Consider the following 23,403-nt stretch of genomic DNA (forward strand, 5'->3'; position numbering starts at 1 on the left):
GGATTGGCACAGTTCCGGCCGTTGCAGCCAATTGGGGAGTGAACCATCGGATGGAGGACCTCTCTCTCTCTCTGCTTCTCCTCTCTTTGTGTAACTCTGACTTTCAAGTAAAATAAATAAATTTTTAAAAACATATTTTAAAATAAGTATATAGTCCTGTTACAAAACCAAAATACTTGTTCTATGATTACTTGTTCTGGACATAACATTTTTTGTACTCATTTTGGAATTGCCTTCAATAACAGTATCAATAGTTAACGTTTATTCTTTTATTCATTGGTTTGTTTTTAAACAGCTAAGATACATTTATTTTATTTTTATTTTTATTTTATTAAGCTGGGTAATTATTTTGAGTCTTTTTAATGAGAGTCTTAAAATATTATGATGACAGCTACAAAAGGAAATTTTTAAAGGCTTGGGCATTTGAAGAATAAATTATATAGCTTTCAAGTTTTATTTTCCAAAGGAATTACCTTGAAAGGACAATAATTTTTATTAAATGTTTATTCAACAGCCTTCATATTACATGCTCAGATTGATGATCTAGGTTAAGTAAAATTGCCACTAATACAGAGCTTGCAATTCGTCAGCATTTACTGAATTTGTATGATAGTTTTATTGTTTGATAGTATCACTTTTTATATGCCAAAAAACTAGTTACTTTTAATAAATATATCATAAGTATATCCTTTATGTTTTTATTTTGCAAACCATATGTTCTTTTTAGTAAAACTATATAAATTTCCTTTTCTAGGAAAGAATACCCACCTCATGTCCAAAAAGTTGAAATTAGTTCAGTAAGGTTAAGTCGGCCCCAAGGTGTGGGTAAGTGTGCAGTTTTAAATGTAATACATATGATGGGTTTTTAATTGCTGCATGAAAGGTACAAATAAAGATTTAAAAAAATACTGGGGTTAGAGTATTCCCAGCCATAATTGAAATTTAGGGAAAATGATTATTTGTAACTGTGATTTTTTTTTTAAACTTTTATTTAATAAATATAAATTTCCAAAGTATAGTGTATGGATTACAATGGCTTTTTCCCCCCATAACTTCCCTCCCACCCGCAACCCTCCCCTCTCTCACTCCCTCTCCCATTCCATTCACATCAAGATTCATTTTCAATTATCTTATATACAGAAGACCAATTTAGCATATATTAAGTAAAGATTTTAACAGTTTGCACCCACACAGAAACACAAAGTGTAAAATACTGTTTGAGTACTATGTAACTGTGATTTAAGAATTTAACTGTGCCGGCGCAGCGGCTCAATAGGCTAATCCTCCGCCTTTCGGCGCCGGCACACCGGGTTCTAGTCCCAGTCGGGGCACTGGATTCTGTCCTGGTTGCCCCTCTTCCAGGCCATCTCTTTGCTGTGGCCTGGGAGTGCAGTGGAGGATGGCCCAAGTGCTTGGGCCTCTGCACCCACATGGGAGACCAGGATAAGCACCTGGCTCCTGCCTTTGGATCAGCGCGATGCACCAGCCGCAGCACACCAGCTGCGGCGGCCACTGGAGGGTGAACCAACGGCAAAAGGAAGACCTTTCTCTCTGTCTCTCTCTCTCACTGTCCACTCTGTCAAAATAAATAGTAAATAAATAAATAAAAGAATTTAACTGTAACCTGATATCATTGAATGGTTGCAATGTCATGTGATTAGCTTGAATTGTTTTGATTATATTAGTGTTTTTTTATGTTGAAAGTCCAGATATTGTAAATGAGCTATTGTTTCAAAATTGTGTTTTTGTTGAACTATGTTATAATGTTGTATTATGTATTTTCTCTTAATTATTTTGGTACTAAAATTTATAATGCGTTTCTTTTTTTAGAAAGAGTCCATACTTGATACACTTGTGTTAGTATTGGAAAACCAATGCGATTAGAAATTTATATTTATATTTAGTTAATATAAATATAACCTTTATGAGAAATATTTCACCATCAAGTCAGTTTTCATTATCTAGACTAGCTATTCTTCTTTGTCCCAGGCCTTTGTTTGCTTTAAATAGCTGCAACAGCCCACAGTTAGTTCCAAAACCAAATATTTAAAAGAGTTAGGTTTTCTTTAAAGCTAGAAGTTTGTTTTTCAACACCCACATTCTTTTTCTACTTTAAATTAAATAAAAATATTTTCTGTACATGTTTTAAGCATATCAATAATTTTTAAAAAGATGTATTTATATATTTGAAAGGCAGAGTGACAGATAGGGAGGGAGCCATAGGGAGAGCTTCTTTCCAGTGGTTTATTCCCCAAATGGCTGCAGCAACCAGGGCTGGCCCAAGACAAGAACCTGGAACTCTATTCACGTCTCACATGGTTGACAGGACCCCAAGTACTTGGAGCTGGATAGGAAGCAGAGCAACAGGGACTTCAGCTGGCATTCCAATATGGGATGCCCACATCTCAAGTGGCAGGCTAACTCCCTTTGCCACAGTGCTGGCCCTTGTATCTCTATTTTATAAAAAGAATATTACAAACTTAATTTCATCCTTTCTTAATTACTTGTAGTCATTATCATTGTGGATTATTATACTTTACAGTAACCAAGTAAGTTATTACACTTTACAGTTGATAGATATACTTACTGTTTAAAAGTTTAGCAATAGTGGGTACCTTCTTTAACACTTGTTCTGTTAATAGCTTAAATTTCATTGAGTTACAACTTTGTACCAGAAGCTAAGTCAAGTGCTTTACATTTATTGTTTTGCTTGTATGCTAATTTTCTATCCAACATTCCCATAAGCTAAATTGAACTTTTGCCAACATTTTGTACAGAGGAGGAAATCGATGCACAGGAGAATTATATGACTTACTCAAGAGTATGCAGGTAGCAAATGGCAGAGCTAGTGTCCAACCCAGGTTTGTTGGATGTCAAAACTCAAGATGTTATCTCTATGCTATATTATTTTTTTGCTCAGTCACAAAGCTGTTTCAAATCCTTAGAGAGGAACTGTTTAGCAAGTACTTCTAGCCGAAAGGCAGAATTGCAAAGAGAGGGAGAGACAGGGATGGAGAGCTTCTTCCATCCACTCCCCATTTGGCTGCATTACCTGGGTTTGGGCCAGTCGCCTGGAATTCCATCCTAGTCTCCCATGTGCGTGGAAGGAGCCTGAGTATTTGGGCCAAACTGTTTTCCCAGGCACATCAGCAGAGAGCTAGATCGGAAGTGGAGCAGCCAGGGCTCAAACTGGTGCCTGACATCGCAGGCAGTGGCTCAACCTATAATGCCACAGCTCCAACTCCTTGTTACATTTAATTTTTAAATTTTGTTCAACAACATTAAGTAGATAAGAATAATGTTTTTTTGTTGTTGCTTTTTATTTTGAAATTACTTTTAGACTTAGAGAAAAGTTAGAAAACTAGTACAGAAAAGTGCCTATTTTTCCTTTCCCCAGATTCACCTAATGTTAACATATTTCTAGTCATAGTATATTTCATTAAAATTATTATTTATTTAAAAGGCAGCAAGATAGAGATCTCTCATCTGCTGCTTCACTCTCAAATGTCAGCAATGGCTCATGCTGGGCCAGGTCAAAGCCACATGCCAGGAACTTAGCCTGGGTCTATCATGTGGGTGGCAGAGACCCAACTACTGGAGCAATTGCCTGTTGCTTCCCAGGGTGAGCAGCAGCAAGAAGATAGATTGGGGAGTAGAATCAAGACCCAGAATTTCAATATGAGATGTGGATATTCCAACTGGAATTTTAAAACATTGGTATAAGAGTCTTAACTAAGCTATTAGACCTTGTTCAGATTCTCAGTTTTTTATTAATGTCCTTTTCTGGTCTGGGATCCCACATTGTCATATTTTCCGTTTCCTTGACAGTTTTGAAGATTATTAGTCAGTTGCTTTGTATAATATCTCACAATTCGGTTTGATGATGTTTGTTGATCAGGGGTTGCCCAGTGTTGATGTTTCTTATTTCTGGCAGTGTTAACCAGGATTACTTGGTTCTGTTGGGTTTTTTCACTGCAAAATTACTGTTTTCTCCTTGGTACTTAATAAGGATCTTGGAAGAAACACCAAGACCGAAAAATATCCTGTTTATTTTCAGACTTTCACCCTCTGATTTTGGCATCTGTTGGTGTATCTTGCTGGCAGCTATTATTGCTTGATGTTTGGTGGTGATTTTCTGTTTTCATCAATTACCAATTTTAATTCTCCTGTAGGGAAAAACTATAGTATATCCATTTCTTTCTTTATTTAATTATATTTATGTATTTAAAGTTAAAAAAAACCTTAAAATTTCAAGAGAGGGACACTGGTATATTTAACTTATAAACTTGGTTTCCAGATTGTTTTGTATTAGGTAGGTGTATATATGTTTAGGTGTAGGATGATTATCAATACTATAATAATACTGCATACATTGTTGCACAAAGGTTTCATTTTCTTTTAAAACTTCCATTGTAGATTTTTTTTATCCCAGAATTACTAGTTACAGGTATAACACTTAAAGTTCATTTTTTTCTATTATTCTTTATGTCCACCCCTCCTTTATCTTGAATTTATTTATTATTTTTTACTTTATAGTCATATATCAGCACCTACTAGCATTGATAAACAGTTTTTTTTGGGTAAGATTAAAGCTTGTAAACCCATAAAGTAAAAGTTTTAGTTGGATCACTAGTGCTGTTTCATTTTTTCTTTTTAAATTTTTCTACACCTGCAGAATAACAATTGTATAACTTCAGAGAGTATGGGGAAAGGAATTGAAAGATGTCTTCAAACCATTCATGAAAGATGTGTATCATGAAAAAGCCATGCATGTATTTCAGAACTTTTTTTGTGCCAAAATAAGGTTAGATTTTAAGAAGAATTTTACCCACTTGAGGGGTAGAGAGACACAGAGCTCTCATTCACTGATTTTCTCCCCAAATGCCCAGAATGGCCAGTACAGAAGCCAGGAGCCAGCAACTCAATCCAGACCTCCCTGACAGGAACCCAAATACTTGAGCCAACACCACTGGCATCTGCATTAACAGGAAGCTGGAGTCAGGAGACTGAGCTGGGTGTAGAATTTAGGTACTCTAAATGTGAGATGCAGGTGTTTTTTGTTTGTTTGTTTGTTTATTTGTTTTAAAGATTTGTTTATTTTGAAAGGTAGAGTTAGAGGAAGAAACAGAGAATCTTCCATCCACTGGTTCACTCTCCAAATGGCCGCAACAGCTAGGACTGGGGGAAGCCAGAGCCAAGAGCTTCTTCCAGGTTTTTCACCTGGGTGGCAGGGACCCAAGCTCATGGTCCATCTTCTGCTACTTTCCCAGATGCATTAGCAGGGAGCTGCATAGAAAGTGGAACAGGCGGGACTCCAAAAACAGGCACCCAGATGGATGCCGGCTACACAGGTGGCAGCTTTACCCAGCACTGATGCAAGTGTCTCAACTGCTAGGCAAAGCTCTCTCTTCCTAAACTTTTCTTCCAATTTTCTTTTTCCACAAACTTGTGGAAGTACCTCATATGGTTGGCACTTAGTGTTGGTGGTTTCGTGTCAGGGAATTAAACCAGTACAGACCAAAAATATTTGGGAAAAATACTGCATCTATATTTAACAAGTACAAACTAATTTTTTGTTATTATTTCCTAAAATATATAGTAAAACAACTATTTACATAGCACTTACATTGTGTTAGGTGTATTATAAGCCATCTAGATGGGAATGACTTAAATAGCAGGAAGTATATTGATTATATACAAAAACTATCCCATTTTATATAAATAACTTGCACATCCACAAATTTTTGATGAATACAGAATCTTTTCCCCTCACAAACTCACCAAAGGATGACTATCTATCCCCATTTTTATGTGTGTGTATTCATGCTTTATATACTGTTCTTTTTTTTTTTTTAAGATTTTTTTTTTTAACTTTTATTTAATGAATATAAATTTCCAAAGTACAGCTCATGGGTTACAATGGCTTCCCCCTCCCAAAACTTCCCTCCCACCCACAACCCTCCCCTTTCCCGCTCCCTCTCCCCTTCCAATCACATCATGATTCATTTTCAATTCTCTTTATATACAAAAGATCAGTTTAGTATAAATTATATGAGAGATAAGAGTTAAAAGACAGTGAGAAGGAGAGAGAGAGAGAAAGGTCTTCTTATCTGCTGGTTCACTCCCCAAATGGCCACAGTGGCCAGAGATGAGCTGATCCGAAGACAGGAGCCATGAGCTTCTTCTGGGTCTGCCATGCAGATGCAAGGTCCCAAGGACTTGGGCCATCTTCTACTGTTTTCCCATTCCATAGCAGAGAGCTGGATCGGAAGAGGAGCAGCCAGGATTGGAACCAGCGCCTATATGGGATGCTGGTGCCTCAAGTGGAGGATTAACCTACTGTGCCACAGCACCAACCCCTATATACTTTTCTGTAAATTTTTCCTTTTTGTTTTTTTTAAGATTCATTTATATATTTGAAAAATATATAAAAAAGAAAACCTATAATTAGAGTTCAATATTTGTTTACAATTTGCCTTTCTGTCTTTTGAAGTAAAATGTATGTATAATGTAATGTAATGCATAAATTTTCAGTCTACAATTCATAAATTTGAAAAGTATATTTGTAGCTTTCTAGTCAGAACTCCTGTGAAGAAATAATACTGGGGGTGGGCATTTGTTCTAGCAGTTAAGACACCTGTGTCCACATCAAAGTGCTTGGGTTTGATGCCTGTCTATGGCTCCTGACTCCAGCTTCCTGTAATGCAGCAGTTAGGGCTCTAGGAGTGGGTCCATGCCACACACGTCAGAGATCTATACTAGGTTCCTGATGCCATGTTCAGCTGGTCTAGGCCCAGCCCCTGTGGGCATTTGGGGAGTGAGCCAGTGGATAGGAATATACACTTTTGCTCTTTCTGTCTCTGCCTCTCAAATAAACAAGCTTTTTAAAAAAGACATAGTACAGGTACTGTCATTACCTCAGAATTCTCTCTTGTACCTTCCCAGTTAATGCCTACCCCTGTACCGTGAAAGGTAAGCAATGTTCTAATTTTTCTTTTTAAAAAAAAAAAAAAGATTATTTATTTGAAAGAATTACAGGACCGGTGCCGTGGATCACTAGGCTAATCCTCCGCCTGCGCCACCGGCACACCGAGTTCTAGTCCCGGTCGGGGCGCCGGATTCTGTCCCGGTTGCCCCTCTTCCAGTCCACCTCTCTGCTGTGGCCCGAGAGTGCAGTGGAAGATGGCCCAAGTGCTTGGGCCCTGCACCCGCATGGGAGACCAGGAGAAGCACCTGGCTCCTGGTTTCGGATCAGCGCGGTGCGCCGGCTGCGGCACACTGGCCGCAGCAGCCATGGGGGGGGGGGGGGGTTGAACCAACAGAGAAAAAAAAGGAAGACCTTTCTCTCTGTCTCTCTCTCTCTCGCTGTCCACTCTGCCTGTCAAAAAAAAAAAAATTACAGAATGAAAGGGAGGGACAGAGAAAGAGAGGAGAGAGGTCTTCTGCCTGCTGGTTTCCTCCTCAAATGGCTGCAATAACCAGGGCTGGGCCAGGCCAAAGCCAATAGTCAGGAACTTCATCCAGCTTTCCCAGGGAGTGCAGGGGCCCAAGCACTTGGACCATCCTCTGCTGCTTTCCCCGGCACATTAGCAGGGAGCTGGATCAGAAGTGGAGCAACTAGGACTCAAACCTGCGCCCATATAGGATACTAGTGCTGAAGAAAGAGGCTTAACCCACTGTACCAGTGCCAGCTCCTCTTATTTTTTCTAGTGTAGATTAATTTAACTTCTTCAAAAGACTTCCTGTAGAAATGGTAACACATATGTACTCTCTCAAACAAGGTTTCTTTCATTCAGGTTAGTTTGTTTGAGGCTCAACCACATTGTTGTATGCTTTCTGTTTAGAATTCCATTGTTTGGATAAACCAATTTGTTTCTCTTTGGCTTTTTTTTTTTTTTTCAATTATAAATAAAGTCCTATGAACATTTGTTGGGTCTTAGTCCACCCGTACAAGGATGGACTGGGTCCGAGGAAAGGTAAGTGCGACCGCTCGCCCGTTCCCCAGCCTCCCTGTCCCGGAGACAATCAGACGCAGCGGGGAGCCAAGTCTAGCAAGGACTCATTTACTTCCTGAGAAACAGAACCTTTTATAGCACAAAACTGCAGAGTCATTGGGGCAGGGCTAAGGACCAGCCAATCACTTTACACAGTCACCTTACGGGGGGATTTCTATAGGACTAGCCCTATGTCTATACACTTGTTACTAGTTTTGTTACCTCCCCGGATGTTGCGCAGCCAATTAGCTTTAGTGGTAAACAACTTTGGATTCCGCCCATCTTACTTCCTCTGGGCGCCATCTTACTTGGCTCCACGCGGCTTCGTTCCGCGCAGCTCGGGCGGGGGCACCCTGGAGCAGCTGCGCATGCGGAGCCCCCGGGCCGGGCCTGGCCTGGCCTGGCCTGGCCGCGCTCATGCCCCACAGATTCCCCCTTTTTGTTTTAGCACGCGATCCCTGTCTTAGGTTGCCCCCAGCCGTCCTTGCCCTTACCCGTCATTGGTAACCCAGGCAGCTTGGCCATGAGCCCTGTCTTAGGTTGGTACAGGACGCTGGGTGCTTTACCCGTCTTGGGGTGTCGCGTGACTTGTAATTATGGGGGCGTGGTGAGCTTTCTCCACCGCCTGTCTTAGGTTGTTCCGGTCCATCCAGAATCTTACCCGTCATTGGCAATGTGGAGAGCACCGGGGGCGCTTCCCCAGTTCAGGGGATCGTAGCCCTCTGTGGCTAGCAGCCTCTGGTAATGAACCTCAACCTGTCTTACCCTTATTGCCTCTATGCGCTGTTGTATAAACTGTATAAGCCTATTCATTATGCATGGGCCAATAGCAAGGATTAAAAGCAGGGCAAGAAGCAGTCCAAGAAGAGAGCAGAGGTAGGGAAAGAGTCCATTAAGGCTCGTCCAAAAGGGGCTTTCTTGGAGTTCTCTTCATCTTTTTCAGGTCCTCCTGAAGTGTTTTGATGATCTCGTTTGGGTCATCGAATCCCCTGTCACTGGGCTGGGCACTTCAGGATCACAGCAAAGAGTAGTGTCCACATCGTCGCCTGCCTTTCGATTTCGATCTCCATCCATTTCTGGAAGAGGAAAGACAAGGGGATCTCCCTCAGGGGCAAACTGCTCCCTGGGTGGGTTGTTACTTGCATCGGGCATAGGCCTGATATTTTTGGCCAGTATTCAAATTGGAGTCAACTCCCCTATGGGGAACACGCAGCCAAATCCTCTTCCCAACTGAATCAGTGGGTCAGGCCCTCTCCAGAGTCGAGTGAGAGGGTCTCTCCATCTAACGAGCATCTGTGGTTTAGGGCTTAAATGTCCCCAATGTTTTTGGAACCTTGACTCCCTTGACCCTTTTGAAAAATTTAAAATATTGATGGTAAACAAGGCCTTATGTAACTGTAGATGGGGGGTAGCCACTCCCCCTTTTTGTTTTAATAACTTTTTTGAGGCATTGATGGTTTTTTTCCACCATAGCCTGTTTCTGTGGGTTGTGAGGAATTTTAGTAGAGTGTTGAATTATTTTACATCTTGGCAGCACTTTTAAACATCCCAATTGGTTATTATCTCTGTAAGATGAGAGATATATCTTTTGATATCTCCAGGGGCCCTTTTGGAGATACCAAAAGTTTAGAGAATTTAGAACTTTGATTTTTAGAAAGTTTGTTAAAGGTGCCAAGAGAACTTAGAGTATCTGGTTAGAATAGAATTTTTTAACATTCTGAAATGATAACCCTTTATTAGACAGGATGATCTTAACACTTTTAGAGCAGATCTAATCATAAAGGTATTTAGCAATGCTTTTCATCAATTTGAACTTAACAGAGACAGTAGAGTACACAATAGATTACCTTGACAGAACATGAATTTTATGTTTTTTTGTTATTGAATAAACACCTTGAACATAATAGTATACAAAATGATTACATGACTTAGAACTACTTAACAGAGCTAAAAAGAGCTTACATGACCTAACTTTAGAAATGGCAGAGTAACCCATTAAGCAGACACTGTTAAAATAGACATTACAGTTTTTGCAAAAACACAGATTCCAAGATTTACGACTTAGACCATTTTCAGATATTTACTAACATTAGTGCACATTTTTTTACTTTAACTTTAAGTCAATGTAATTTTGGCATTAGCACATAACTTAAAGAAAACTCTGTAAACAATTTTAAAGTTGTAAACCTTTTAAAACCTTTCATGACTTGCTCACACCTTCTGAAACTTTATACCTGTAGTTACTTTTACATAGTCTTGAATTGTCATGTATGGACAATCTATGAGAATACATGCTAACTCTCTTATCGAATTTAAGATGTGAAAAGTACACAATACATAAGACACTGAGTTATTAATGAATACCACACCATTAACTCCTCCTGGACAGCAAACATGGACACTAGTACATGTTTACAACTTTGAAAAGACCTTCATCGTTAAGAGAAACAAGTTTAAAGCATAAAACTGAGCAAGTGAGCTACCAAGCAAACCGAAGGGCTTTTGCGTTAACTTAATTCTCTGAACCAATCTGTATTGGCTTACTTTAGTTAGCAACATAAAGGCTTGTATACACAGAATTTACTCATTTTCCTAAGGCCACTCTAGCTGGAAAGCAAGAACATGAATACAGCACAGGTCTGACATTATTCACAACATTTTAATACACTTTGTATAATTTGAATTGACCCAAACAGTTGTTACTTTAACAAATTTAGAGTCCCATCCTTTGAGAGTTCCAGGGATCCTACTGGAAGTCCCAAAGTTGGTATACTCCATTTGAGAATTTAAACTGTTAGAGAGTCAAACCACTCATCCAAAAACCAGTACGTATAACCTGAGTATTTTAACCAAGGCTGTGGGGTAGATCTGATCAGAGTTAGGTAATCACTCAAACATTAAAGACAGACAAATCCAATAAAACACGAAACCTTTAAGACACGTGCAAACTCTCAGATAAGTTAACTACAGCAGCACAGAAAAGAGCTGGTCATCAGCATGGGAGCCCATTGCTTAGGACAGGGAAACACATCTGAAACAAAGCCGCAGGGAATGAGACTTCCGTAGTGCTGGAGAAAAAGTCTTATTAACTGCAAATAAAGACTCATTAGGTTGGAAAGGGTTAATGGATGAAAGTTTTTGTTCCTTTAGGTAAGGCCAGTGGTAGCCAAAGGCATTTTTCCTCCTAGTGAGGACAGCATTGAATCGTAAATGGAGAGGAAAAAAGCAGCCCAAGGACTAGTCTCCCTAGAGTATCTAGCTGTGGCCTGCACGGGTGCAACAGGCTACACTGACTGGAAGAGAGTGCAGAGAAAGGCCGTGGTCCCCCATTTACAGGGAAGACTGTGCACGTCGGGGCCTAGTAGGACTGGCTGTGGGGTTGAGTAGGCACGCTGTTTACAAGATGGCGGCGGGCGATTCAAGGGAGGGGAATAACCATAAAGGGGTGGCCACATGGGCGGAATTGGAGGCGCAGTGCGTTGAGGGGTTGCCGCCACACCTGAAAGTTTCACCTTAGTTTTAACTGCCTCTGGGGATTTATGAGCCTCCCTCAGGCCAGCGCAGGCCTTCAGATGATTAGCATTCATTTCTTCCCAAACAAGCATTTTAACAAACTGATCCCGAAGGTCCCCAGCTGGCAACTTACGACGGAGACTGTGTTCGACCCTAGCTACAAAATCTGGCAATGACTCTCTTGGCTTTTGTCGCACCCCTGCGATGGGAGATTCAGTGGGCCCCTCATCCAGCTTGTACCAAGCATTAAGTCCTGCCTGCCTCACTTGTTCACGGTATGGAGCAGGCAGCACAGCTTGCTGGACTCCCGTAGAGAATCCTTCCCCCGTCCCAGCCAGCATAGCATATGTAATAGGGATAGCTGGCTGGGCTGTTTCATTAGCTTCAGCTCTCACCCGGCAATCCTCCTTAAAGAAGGCGCACCACTTTATGAACTGTGAACTTGTGAGGACTGCCTTGGCCATGTCCAACCAGTCCTTGGGGACGCATGGGTGATAGGCTATATCTTGCAGCAGGGTTTGGGCCCAGGGGGAATTTGGCCCGTCTTCCACCACTGCCTTGAGAAGCTCCTTTAAGTCCTTCGCTTCCCAGAGATACCACTCCAGAGCTCTGTTGCCGCCTGGAGCTAAATTAACAGGGTAGGCCTGAGGCAGCAGGTTCCCTGGCCCAGAGTTTACTTCCCTATGCTGCTTTATGTCCACCGGATAAGCTTCCGCAAAGGTCGCCTCATTTCTCCTCTCCCCTCCTGGGCAATCATAAGTGCACCGATCACAAAGCTCCCTCCGTGGCTCTACATAGGGGGAGGCCTCTTCTGCCCCGGGGAGGTATGGGGGTGGTCCCGGCCCTTCTAGGGTGGATGGGCTAGACGGGACGATTTTTACTTTCGTTTTTACCTCAACAGTTCGTGCCTCCATAGGCTCTCTGCATTCCTGACCAAACTTAGCCCATTTTCTCTCCCCGCCATCTTCCTCTGAGGCTTTAGACTCTCCCAAGTCTTGCACTTCCTCTTTCTCCCTCTCGCCCTCTGAAGCTAGGGTTATAGCATCTGGGTGGAAGGATGCTTTAAGGGCGGTATCAAAGTGTCTCTCCCTCTTAAGGGTGAGTGTTTCCACCCATGACCAAGTGTTCCAAGAAAAGAGATTGGCCATCTGAATCCAAAGAGCCAAGGTTATGACAGCTACCCAGACACTTTTTAACATATAGCGTAAGGCCTTTAAGGCCAGGTCCTTTTGGGACGAAACTGCATAAACCATACTAAGGTTTTCACTTACCCTGAGAGACCGCTTAGCCTCGGCCGAAAAGTAACTGTTCATGCCCCACGTTGGGCGCCAGATGTTGGGTCTTAGTCCACCCGTACAAGGATGGACTGGGTCCGAGGAAAGGTAAGTGCGACCGCTCGCCCGTTCCCCAGCCTCCCTGTCCCGGAGACAATCAGACGCAGCGGGGAGCCAAGTCTAGCAAGGACTCATTTACTTCCTGAGAAACAGAACCTTTTATAGCACAAAACTGCAGAGTCATTGGGGCAGGGCTAAGGACCAGCCAATCACTTTACACAGTCACCTTACGGGGGGATTTCTATAGGACTAGCCCTATGTCTATACACTTGTTACTAGTTTTGTTACCTCCCCGGATGTTGCGCAGCCAATTAGCTTTAGTGGTAAACAACTTTGGATTCCGCCCATCTTACTTCCTCTGGGCGCCATCTTACTTGGCTCCACGCGGCTTCGTTCCGCGCAGCTCGGGCGGGGGCACCCTGGAGCAGCTGCGCATGCGGAGCCCCCGGGCCGGGCCTGGCCTGGCCTGGCCTGGCCGCGCTCATGCCCCACAAACATTGGTTTTATGAAAGATATTTTTTAAATTTGGTTTTTAAGCTTTTCCTATTTTTTGACCTGTGGATCACTGTTACATATATAATATCTTTCAGATTCTTGCCTGTTTTGCTTGCCTTTAAATAAGGTGTAGTAAATTTTAAAGACATTGAGCTATGTTTTCTTCTCCCTGAAAGAGAGAGGTTTAGGGGCTGATGCTGGCATACATAGTAGGCTAAGCCTCTGCCTGCGGCACTGGCATCTCATATGGGTGCTGGTTCGTGTCTCGGCTGTTCCTCTTCCTCTCCAGTCTCTGCTGTGGCCTGGGAAAGCAGTAGAAGATGGCCCAAGAGCTTGGGCTGCTGCACTCACATGGGAGACCTGGCTCTTGGCTTCAGATTGGCCCAGCTCTGGCCCTGTTGGCCATTTGGGGCATGAACCAGCAGATGGAAGACCTTTCTCTCTGTCTCAAATAAATAAATAAAATCTTACCAAAAAACGGGGCAGGGGTTCAGTGAAAGCAAGGATGTCACATGGGTTTCATCTGAAGACCTCCCTGGAATAATCTTTTGAGTTTGGAAAGTTACATCATGGCAAAAAAAAAACTTCTGTGAGCCACTTGTTAAGAATTTGCAAACCTGGAATAGTAAAGTCTTATTAAAACTCTTTTGCCATTTTATGGTTCTTACTGTATTTTGACAGTTGTTAACTTTTACTTGAATCATCAAATCTCAAATTTTTTCCCTTCTTTGTTTAGAAAGTAGAATCCTAAATGAATTTCTTTACTTTTCTTTCTTTCTTTTCTTTTTTTTTGACAGGCAGAGTTAGAGAGAGAGACAGAGAGAAAGGTCTTCCTTTCTGTTGGTTCACCCCCCAAATGGCTGCTGTGGCTGGCGCGCTGTGCCGATCCAAAGCCAAGAGCCAGATGCTTCCTCTTGGTCTCCCTTGCGGGTGCAGGGCCCAAACACTTGGGCCATCCTCCACTGCCTTCCTGGGCCACAACAGAGAGCTGGACAGGAAGAGGGGCACCCGGGACAGAACCAGCGTCCCAACTGAGACTAGAACCCAGTGTGCCGGCAGCACAGGCAGAGGATTAGCCTAGTGAGCCGCGGTGCCAGCCTCTAAAGGAATTTCTTAATCTTGATACTAACATTTTTATGCTTATTTCTTGTCATCTTATAGATCTGGGATTTTCTGTAACACTGTCAATCATTTGTCATACTTCCACATTACATTGTTTTTTTTCCCCAGATTTCCTAATCATGCCATTCCTTGCTTTTTCTCTTTCTTTTCAGAATTTTGTAACCTTGAAATAGAAATAAGACTTTAATTTCATTCTTAATGTCACTAAGACATTATTTTCTCTGCCTATTACTATGTTAACAAAAATTATTTTTTTAAGATTTATTTATTTAGTTGAAAGGCAGAGTTACAGAGAGAGTAGGAAGAGACAGAGATCTTCCTTTCACTGCTTCACTCCTCAAATAGTCACATTGGCCAGGACTGAGCCAGGTAGGAGCCAGGAGTCAGGAGCTTCATCCAGGTCTCCCACATGGGTGCAGGGGCCCAGCCACTTGAGCTATCTTCTGCTGCTTTCCCAGGTGCACCAGCAAGGAGTTGGATAGGAAGTGGAGCAGCTAGGATTCAAATGGGTGCCCATATAGGATGCCAGCACTGCAGTCAGTGATTTAATCTCCTGTGCTACAGCAGTGGTCCCAATAAAAATTCTTCATTATTTCAAAGCTTAGACCATTTGTTTCCTCTCTTGTTCTTAGCTATGGTGAGAGGCAGAAAAAATGTGACGTTTACATGATGAAATTTCTGTGGTGGAGAAAAAATATAGTACTGGTATTTAAAATGTCAGTCCTGGGGCAGTGTTGTGGTATAGCAGATTAAACTGTCGCTTGGGACTCCAGTATCCCATATCCAAGTGCCTGTTGGAGTCCTGTCTGTTTCCCTTCTGATCCAGCTCCCTGTTGATGTGCCTAGAAAAGCAGCCAAAAATGGGCTGAGTAGTTGGGCCCCTACCACCCATGTAGGAGACCTGGATAGAGTCCCTGGCTCCTGACTTCTGCCTGGCCCAGCCCTGGTCTCTGCAGCCATTTGTGGACTAAACCAACAGATGGAAGATCTCTTCTTTTTTCCTCTCTCTCTCTCTCCCCTTCTCTCTCTCTGTTACTCTACCCTTCAAATAAATAAATTAATCTTTAAACTAAAACCATCTCAGTCTCTAAGTAAGATCTGGCACATGAGCAAAATCATGTCCAGAGATACTGTGTGACTTGAAAAGATTAGTAAAATATGCTTATAAGAAAAAGCTTTTCTTTGGATGCATTACAGAATTTAGTTAGGACAAAAGAACTTTTGTGGGGGAGCATGTTTTAAGATTTCTCTACTGAAAGTTAGATTTTACAGATATTTGCTTGTGTGTTCTAAATAACTGTGTGTTCCCTGAATTCCAAAATGTTGTCTGCTCCCTTTTAACTTTCTGTACCATATTACAGCTTTTTACAGTCACTTGTGGGGCTGGAGCTGTGACATAGCAAGTAAAGCAGCCGCCTGCAGCACTGGCATCCAATATGGGCAGTGATTCAGGTCCTCACTGCTCTACTTCTGATGCAGCTCCCTGCTAATGTGCCTGGGAGAGCAGTGCAGGATGACCCAAGTGCTTAGGCTCTTGAACCCACATGCGAGACCCAGAATAAGCTCCTGGCTCTTAGCCTCGGCCTGGACTATCCTGACCATTGCAGCCATATGGAAGTGATTCTCTCTCTCTCTCTCTCTCTCTCTCTCTCTCTCTCTCTCTCATAAATAAATCAATAATAAAATAATTATGGGCCCAGTGCTGTGGTGTAGCGGCTAAGGTAAGACTGATCTGCAGTGCCAGCATCATATACTGGTGCTCGTTCAAGTCCAGGCTACTCCTCTTCCAATCCAGCTCTCTGCTAATGTGCCTGGGAAAGTGGTGGAAGATGGTCGAAGTCCTTGAGCCCCTGCACTCATGTGGGAGACCTGGAGGATGCTCCTGGCTCCTGGCTTCAGATCGGCTCAGTTGTGGCCATTTGGGGAGTGAACCAGCAGATAGAAGATCTCTCTCTCTCTCTGCCTTTCAAATAAATAAATAAATCTTCAAAAACATAATTACTTGCATAGAAACTTTTTATCTTATCAGTCAACAAATAAGTTAGCCAGCATAGGAATAAATATTACCTGAATGCTCTGGGATAGAAGCTCTTGTCTGTACATCAATTAGTAGATCTTGGGGGCTAGGAGAGAGGAACATATTTCACTTGTTCTCCCTTGCCAGATCAGAGTCCTTAAGTGTCTAGGTCCTTGTGAAATCATAATCTCTCTCTGGCAAGGTTAATCCATTTTTTTGGAGATGATAGAGTAATATCATCTTCTCTCCCACCCTTGTAGTTTCATCTTTATATAAGCCATAGTTTTTCTTATGTGATTCAAAATGTCTGCCCCTTACCTTGTACAGTTTCTGGAGGCTGGGAGAATTCAAAATTCATGACTGAAATATGATTTCTGCTCTTTCTGACAATATAGATGAACATCAGTACAATAAATAACAATAAAATGCAATGAGTCCTGATAGAAGTACAGATAAAATGTTAGGGAAACTCAGAATTGAGTTGGGCCAAATGGTGCCCAGGTTGTGACAGAGGCGACTTCTTAATAAAGAAGGGTTTTTACTACATAGAGAAAGTTTTGCTTGGCATGAGAACAGTGTTTGTAAGAGAGTGAAAGAGAAAATAAAGAGAAATGCACCTAGAGAAATACACTTCTTTGAGGTTAAGATTGATTGGAAGTAGTAAGACTGAACTATCAGGATGAATTTTTGTTTTCCAAAAGATGAGAGATTTTTTCTCCATAGCTACTAGAATCATGGAGAGATTTTAAGTGTTAGAATGACATAGTCACATTTTTGTGTTGGTTCATTTTGGCAATAGTGGGGAAGGATTTGAAGGGAACACAATTGGAGCATAAGAGGTCAGTTAAGTCAGGAGGTAAGCATCTGAATTGTAGTGGCATGGGTTGGAGAGCAATGAGCGAAAGTAAGAGCTATTGGAAAGTAGAAATCCCTTAGAAATGAAAAAGAAGGGGTGAAAAAGCAGTTCACGATTACTTTAATTTCTAACCTGGTGTCCAAGAAAATAGAAGTACAAAGGTTGAAAAAGTGATAATCATTTAGTGAATGAAGCTCCATGTAGTTACATTAAGAAAAATAATTATAATTTCTTCAGACAGTGTAATATATCATACTAAATATTAATGTTTGTTATATGTTTATTTTTAAAAATCAAAAGGATATTAAAGGAAAATTGAAGTATTTAGCATTTTGCTTTATAGATTTGTTAGCTTTTGTTTTGGGAACATATTTGGCTTCTTGCAGAGCCAAACCTTTGCTGATGAAGTCAAACTGTGGTAAATTTTAAATTGGCCTGTTTTGGAAACCATGTAGGAATTCCAGTTATATCCTTAATGGAATTTAGTAAATTTACATAGAAAATGAGAATGGTATTTTGTATTTTTTAAACTTAAAAATCCATTACTTTGAGAATTAGGGTACTTTATCTCAAGAGTTGTACCAGTGTTTGAGTTTGTATTTTCCTCATTGTTAATCTATAAAGAGCAACTGAACTTGGAGAAAGAAGAATAGTATATGTGTGATTCAGCAAAGGGAATGCTTTTGTTACCTTTATATCCCATAATATGATGAAGAGAATATTGGTACACTGATGGAGTAGTTCACAGTGTGGAGAACCTGCTGAAGGATCAAAAATAGACAAGAGTAGCCAGGATATGCCTACTGGCTTATTGCTAAAGTTCTGGTTATTCTTATGTTGTCCACGTTGGAACACTATTTTAGTTAAAATATTAAAACTTAATGTATGAGAACATAAACTAGGTTTTTATTTCATGGCAGAGATCATGAGGAATTATAAAATTTAATTTCAGTACGTTTTTCTCCTTCCTCTAGAACGTGTAACAAAAAAAACAGAAGAGTCTGACTCACATGTGGAGCCTGAAATTAAGAGGAAAGTACAACAGAAACGGCACTGTAGTGCTTATCAACCTAATCCTCTGTCTCCTGCTTCAAAAAAATGTCTAACGCATTTAGAGGTAAGAAATTGCTCTCTATTGTTAATCACATAGTATTTGTATTGATTTTACTACTTATTAAATTCTAGCTGATCTTTTAACAATTTGTTTTCAGTATTTTAATTGTTTGAAAGGCAGATAGAGACAGAATACCTCTCCAGATATGCAGCAATAGCTGGGAATGGGCCAGGCCAAAGCCAGGAGTTAAGAGTTCAGTCTGGTTCTGCTAAATGGATGGCTGGGACCTAGCCATTTGATCCATCACCTGTTGCCTGCCAGGATGTGTGAATTAGCAGGAAACTAGCATTGGTAGTTGATCCAGACTCAAACCTAGGCACTCCAGAATGTAATGCTGATGTCCCAAGTGGTGTCTTATTCGCTATACCAAATGCCTGCCCCCTAGTTGATCTTTTCAACATAGTACGAGAAGAGGCTTAGAAAAGTTATTCAGGCAAGTTTTTCTGCTTTCAGTAGACTATTTTTACCTGTCAAAAACAGATTTTTTTTCCCTCAAGGAATTATCAGTGCATCCCTGGCAACACATTTCCTAATAAATGTTCACAACCAGAAATTTCCTGGAATAATTTTTTTTTTTTTTTTGACAGGCAGAGTGGACAGTGAGAGAGAGAGAGACAGAGAGAAAGGTCTTCCTTTGCCGTTGGTTCACCCTCTAATGGCCGCCGCGGTAGCGCGCTGCGGCCGGCGCACCGCGCTGTTCCGATGGCAGGAGCCAGGTGCTTCTCCTGGTCTCCCATGGGGTGCAGGACCCAAGCACTTGGGCCATCCTCCACTGCACTCCCTGGCCACAGCAGAGAGCTGGCCTGGAAGAGGGGCAACCGGGACAGGACCGGTGCCCCGACCGGGACTAGAACCCGGTGTGCCGGCGCCGCAAGGCGGTGGAATAATTTTAAATTTACAGAAAGTTGAACTTAGAAGAAAGGGGTAGCCCACATAATCTTCACCCAGATTCACCAGTTCTTCATATTTGCTTTATTGTCCACCATCCATGTGCTTTCTTCCCTCTTTCATTCCCTGCCCCTACGTGTGTGTGTGCATATGCACATGTGCATTCGTGCACACCATTTGAATGTGTTACAGGTTTGACACCCATTTACCACTTAATACATTCTAATATCTTTTCTTTAAAAAAAAAAAAAAAAAAAGATTGACGAGGCTGGCACTGTGTTGCAGTGGGTTAAAGCCCCAGCCTGCAGCACCAACATCCCACATGGGCGCCGGTTCATGTCCCGGCGGCTCCTCTTCTGATCCAGCTCTCTGCAATGGCTTGGGAAAGCAGCAGAAGATGGTCCAAGTCCTTGAGCCCCTACACCCGTGTGGGAAACCTGGAAGAAGCTCCTGGCTCCTGGCTTCTGATCAGCTCAGCTCTGGCTGTTCTGGTCATTTGGGGACTGAACCAGCAGAATGGAAGACCTCTCTCTCTCTGTCTCTACCTCTCTCTGTAACTCTATCTTTCAAATAAATAAAATAATTTTCTTAACCAGAAAAATAAAAAGATTGCAGAGAACATTTTCCTGTAAAGTCAAAGTTGAACTACTAAAATCAGAAAATTAGCATTGATCCAAAATTACCGTATAGCCCATGAATCCCATTCAGATTTCACCAAAATAATGACCTTTATGAGTATAGGATCCAATTCAAGATTAGGTGTTGCATTTAATTGCCATGAGTCTTTATAGTCTTTCTTAATCTGGAATAATTTCATAGTTTTCCCATCATTCATAACCTTGATATTTGTGAGAAGTATTGGCCATCAACTTTGTTAATCAAATTAGGTGTCTAATTTTCATGATTTATGCATTTTTCAGGAATGCCTCAAAAGTGATGTATAGCTTTCTCATTGGATTCTATCAGATGTGTGATGTTCAAGCTCCTGTCAATGAACCATAATTAAAATATCCTGTTTTTGGACTGTAAAATTAATAGAATTTCTATATTCATTTATTAATAAAACTTGTAAGGCAGAACTTTTTCTTATTACTTTACTTATTCATTAATACTTTAAACATGGATTCATATTTTACTCAAAAATAACTGTCATTACTATTTTGACACATTACTTATTTTGATTGTCCCAGACTTAGTCAACTAACATGGAAGTCCTTTCAGTTTGGCATCTCTTTTTGATATAACCACATCATTCTTTGAACATTTTTTTAAGATTTATTTATTATTTAAAAGACAGAGATACAGAGAAGGAGAGAGACATCTTCCATCTGCTGGTTCACTCCCTAAATGGCTGTAAAAGCTGGGGCTGGGCTAGGCTGAATCCAATAGCCAGGAGCTTCTTCTGGGTCTCCCTTATCAGTGTAGGGGCCCAAGCACTTTGGCTGTCTTCCCCAGGCATGTTAGCAGGGAGCTGTATAGGAAGTAAAGCAATGGAGACTCGAACCGGTGACTGTGTGGGATGCCAACACTGAATGAAGGCTTAAGCTTCTACGCCGCAGCGCCGCCTCCTGAACACTTTACTTTTTGGTATAACATGATGATCTCTACTGATATTTTCAGTCTCAGCACTAAAGTCAAACATTTTTCCAAGGATGGAGAGAAGTTATTTAGGTACTAGTTACACTCATTGATAGTAGATATCATTGTATCTAGGCCCTCCTATGGACAAAGCTAAGAAATATGTGTCTCTTTGTGTGTGTGTGTGTGTCTGTATGTATATGAATATTTAATACATGTATGTGTTAAAATCCTTGAGTTTACTTTGATAACTCTTAATTCTAGTCCAACACCACAACACAGAGACTATTTTCTTAGCTTTTCCCACTTTGCATGTTTGTAACTCCCTTCTCTGACAGTGATTAGTTTCCCACTTGCCAGCCTAAGCTTGGTTGAAGTCATTATTGTCTTTCCCCACTACCTGGCTGAGGTGAAGGCTCCTTCTGAAACACAATATTGTTCTCCACAAGATTTTTTTTAAAAAAATATTTATTTGAAAGGCAAAGTTAGAGAGAGCTTCCATCATCCAGTTCACTCCCCAAATAGCTATACTGGGCTGGTAGTAGGCCAGCCCAAAGCCATGTGCCAGGAAATCCATCTTGGTCTCCCGTGTGAGTGGTAGGGGCCCAAGTACTTGGACCTTTTGCTGCTGCCTTATTCAGCTGAATTGGAGCAACTAGTACTCAAACCTATGTTCATATGAGATTCTGATGTCACAAACTGCGGCTTAATTTGCTGTACCAAAAAGCTGGCCCCTGAATTTTATTTTTATACCTAAAATAAATCTTCCTTCTTTTATGCAAGTTGTTATTATTTTCTTCATGGTAGAGATAAAGAATTGTAGCCAGCCTCTATGTTATTTTCGATTCATGAACAAGTTAGTTATTTTTCTTTCCATATGTAGTCTGTGACATTCCAAACTATTTACTACTTGTAAGAAAACAAGGTATTTGAATTTAATAGAATTAAAACTCAGTAAAATTTTTTATTTCTTTATTTGAAAGGCAAAGAGGCAGAATAAGGTCTTGCTTCCCCAGTGCTCACAACAGCCAGGGCTATACCAGGCTGAAGCCAGAAGTCTAGATCTCAGTCTAGGTCTCCCATGTAGGCGATAGGCGGCCAACTACTTGAGCCATCACTTGTTTACTCCCAGAATGCACATTAGTGGGAAACTGCAATTGGAAGCAAAGCCAGAACTTGAATTCAAGCAATGCAGTATGGGATGTCGGTGTCCTAAGCAACATCTTTAACTGCTGCATCACACTCATAATGCAGAATTAAAAATCTTTAGTGTGGCAGACATTTGGCCTATGAATTAAGATACCCACACCACATATCAGAGAACCTGTGTTTGAGTCCCAGCTCCTGCTCCTAGATTCCAGTTTCCCATCAGTGAAAATCTTGGGAAGCAGCAGATGATGGCTCAGGTAACTGGGTCCAATGACATTGTCTCACTGGTGTCTCATCAAAGACAGGCTCCTTCTTACCAAGTATAGTCGGTTATTATTTATTTGTAGAAAATTGCAGATGGTAATGATTTGTACTTATTGTATTATGTAAAAGTTTTCTGCTGACCCAAAGGAAGAAAATTATTTAAATCAATTTTTGTTTCCAAAAGAAATTATGCTTAACATAAGTTTTTAATGAAAATTTATACTTTACTAAAACTAATTTAACAGTATCAGTATTCTAGCTTTTAGACCACAAAATTGATAAAAATCTTTCTAGTTTTTGTCATGAAGCATTTAATACCTTATTCAGTTCAGGTGATGTATATTTTGTAACTAATTCTTATAAACAGTTCCAGTATATGTGTTTCTTAGCTGAATGAAGACATCCATTAATAGCTCAGGATATATCTCCTCGTATATTTTAATATTATAAATTTTAATTTGGAGGCATGCTTTTACTATTTTAGTGTCAGTTTTATAAAAGGAAATATATGGAGCTTTCCATGAATTTTTTTTTTCATTTAAATATATCCTGTGTTTTTATACACAACAAAATATTGAAGCCAGGAAATACCCAGCCTGATTATCTGCTCAGATTCTTTTTTTTTTTTTTTAATCTTAAGATTTATTTACTTATCTGAAAGAGTTATACAGTGAGAGGAAGAGACAGAGAGATCTTCCATTCACTGATTTCCTCCCCATATGGCCACAAGGAGTTAGGAGCTTCTTTAAGATCTCCACATGGGTGCAGGGGCCAAAGCACTTGGGCCATCCTCTCGCTGCCTTCCCAGGCACACCAGCAGGGAGCTGGATTGGAAGTGGAGCAACCAGTTCTAACCAGCACCCACTGGGATGCTGGCATTGTAGTCAGCGGCTTTACTGTATCTGACTGCAGGAGTAGATGATCTTCAAAAAGTTCTTTCCAGGCTTCTGAGGGTAAATCCCAAGGAACAGAACTTATCCAGGATCTCATAGAAGCCATAGTGGCAAATGATTGGGAAAGAGGTAGACTTAATTTTGAGACTTTTGAGGAGGTTCTTTGATGCTAAAATCTTTTTATTT

The 23,403-nt window shown here is 41.0% G+C and overlaps 1 protein-coding gene across 7 annotated transcripts in view; it reads left to right on the plus strand.

Annotated features, from left to right (window-relative positions):
* The window catches only part of SENP6 (SUMO specific peptidase 6), a 140,969-nt gene that overhangs the window by 70,766 nt on the left and 46,800 nt on the right, over positions 1–23,403 (plus strand). For all 7 annotated transcript variants that reach the window (XM_062186393.1, XM_062186388.1, XM_062186386.1 and 4 more), the window contains 2 exons: positions 755–825; positions 18,306–18,448. In XM_062186393.1, coding sequence (XP_062042377.1) covers positions 755–825; positions 18,306–18,448 — 214 coding nt within the window. The remainder of the gene's footprint in view (positions 1–754; positions 826–18,305; positions 18,449–23,403) is intronic.

This window comes from Lepus europaeus, chromosome 3, assembly GCF_033115175.1.
Source record: "Lepus europaeus isolate LE1 chromosome 3, mLepTim1.pri, whole genome shotgun sequence".
Classification (NCBI taxonomy): domain Eukaryota; kingdom Metazoa; phylum Chordata; class Mammalia; order Lagomorpha; family Leporidae; genus Lepus; species Lepus europaeus.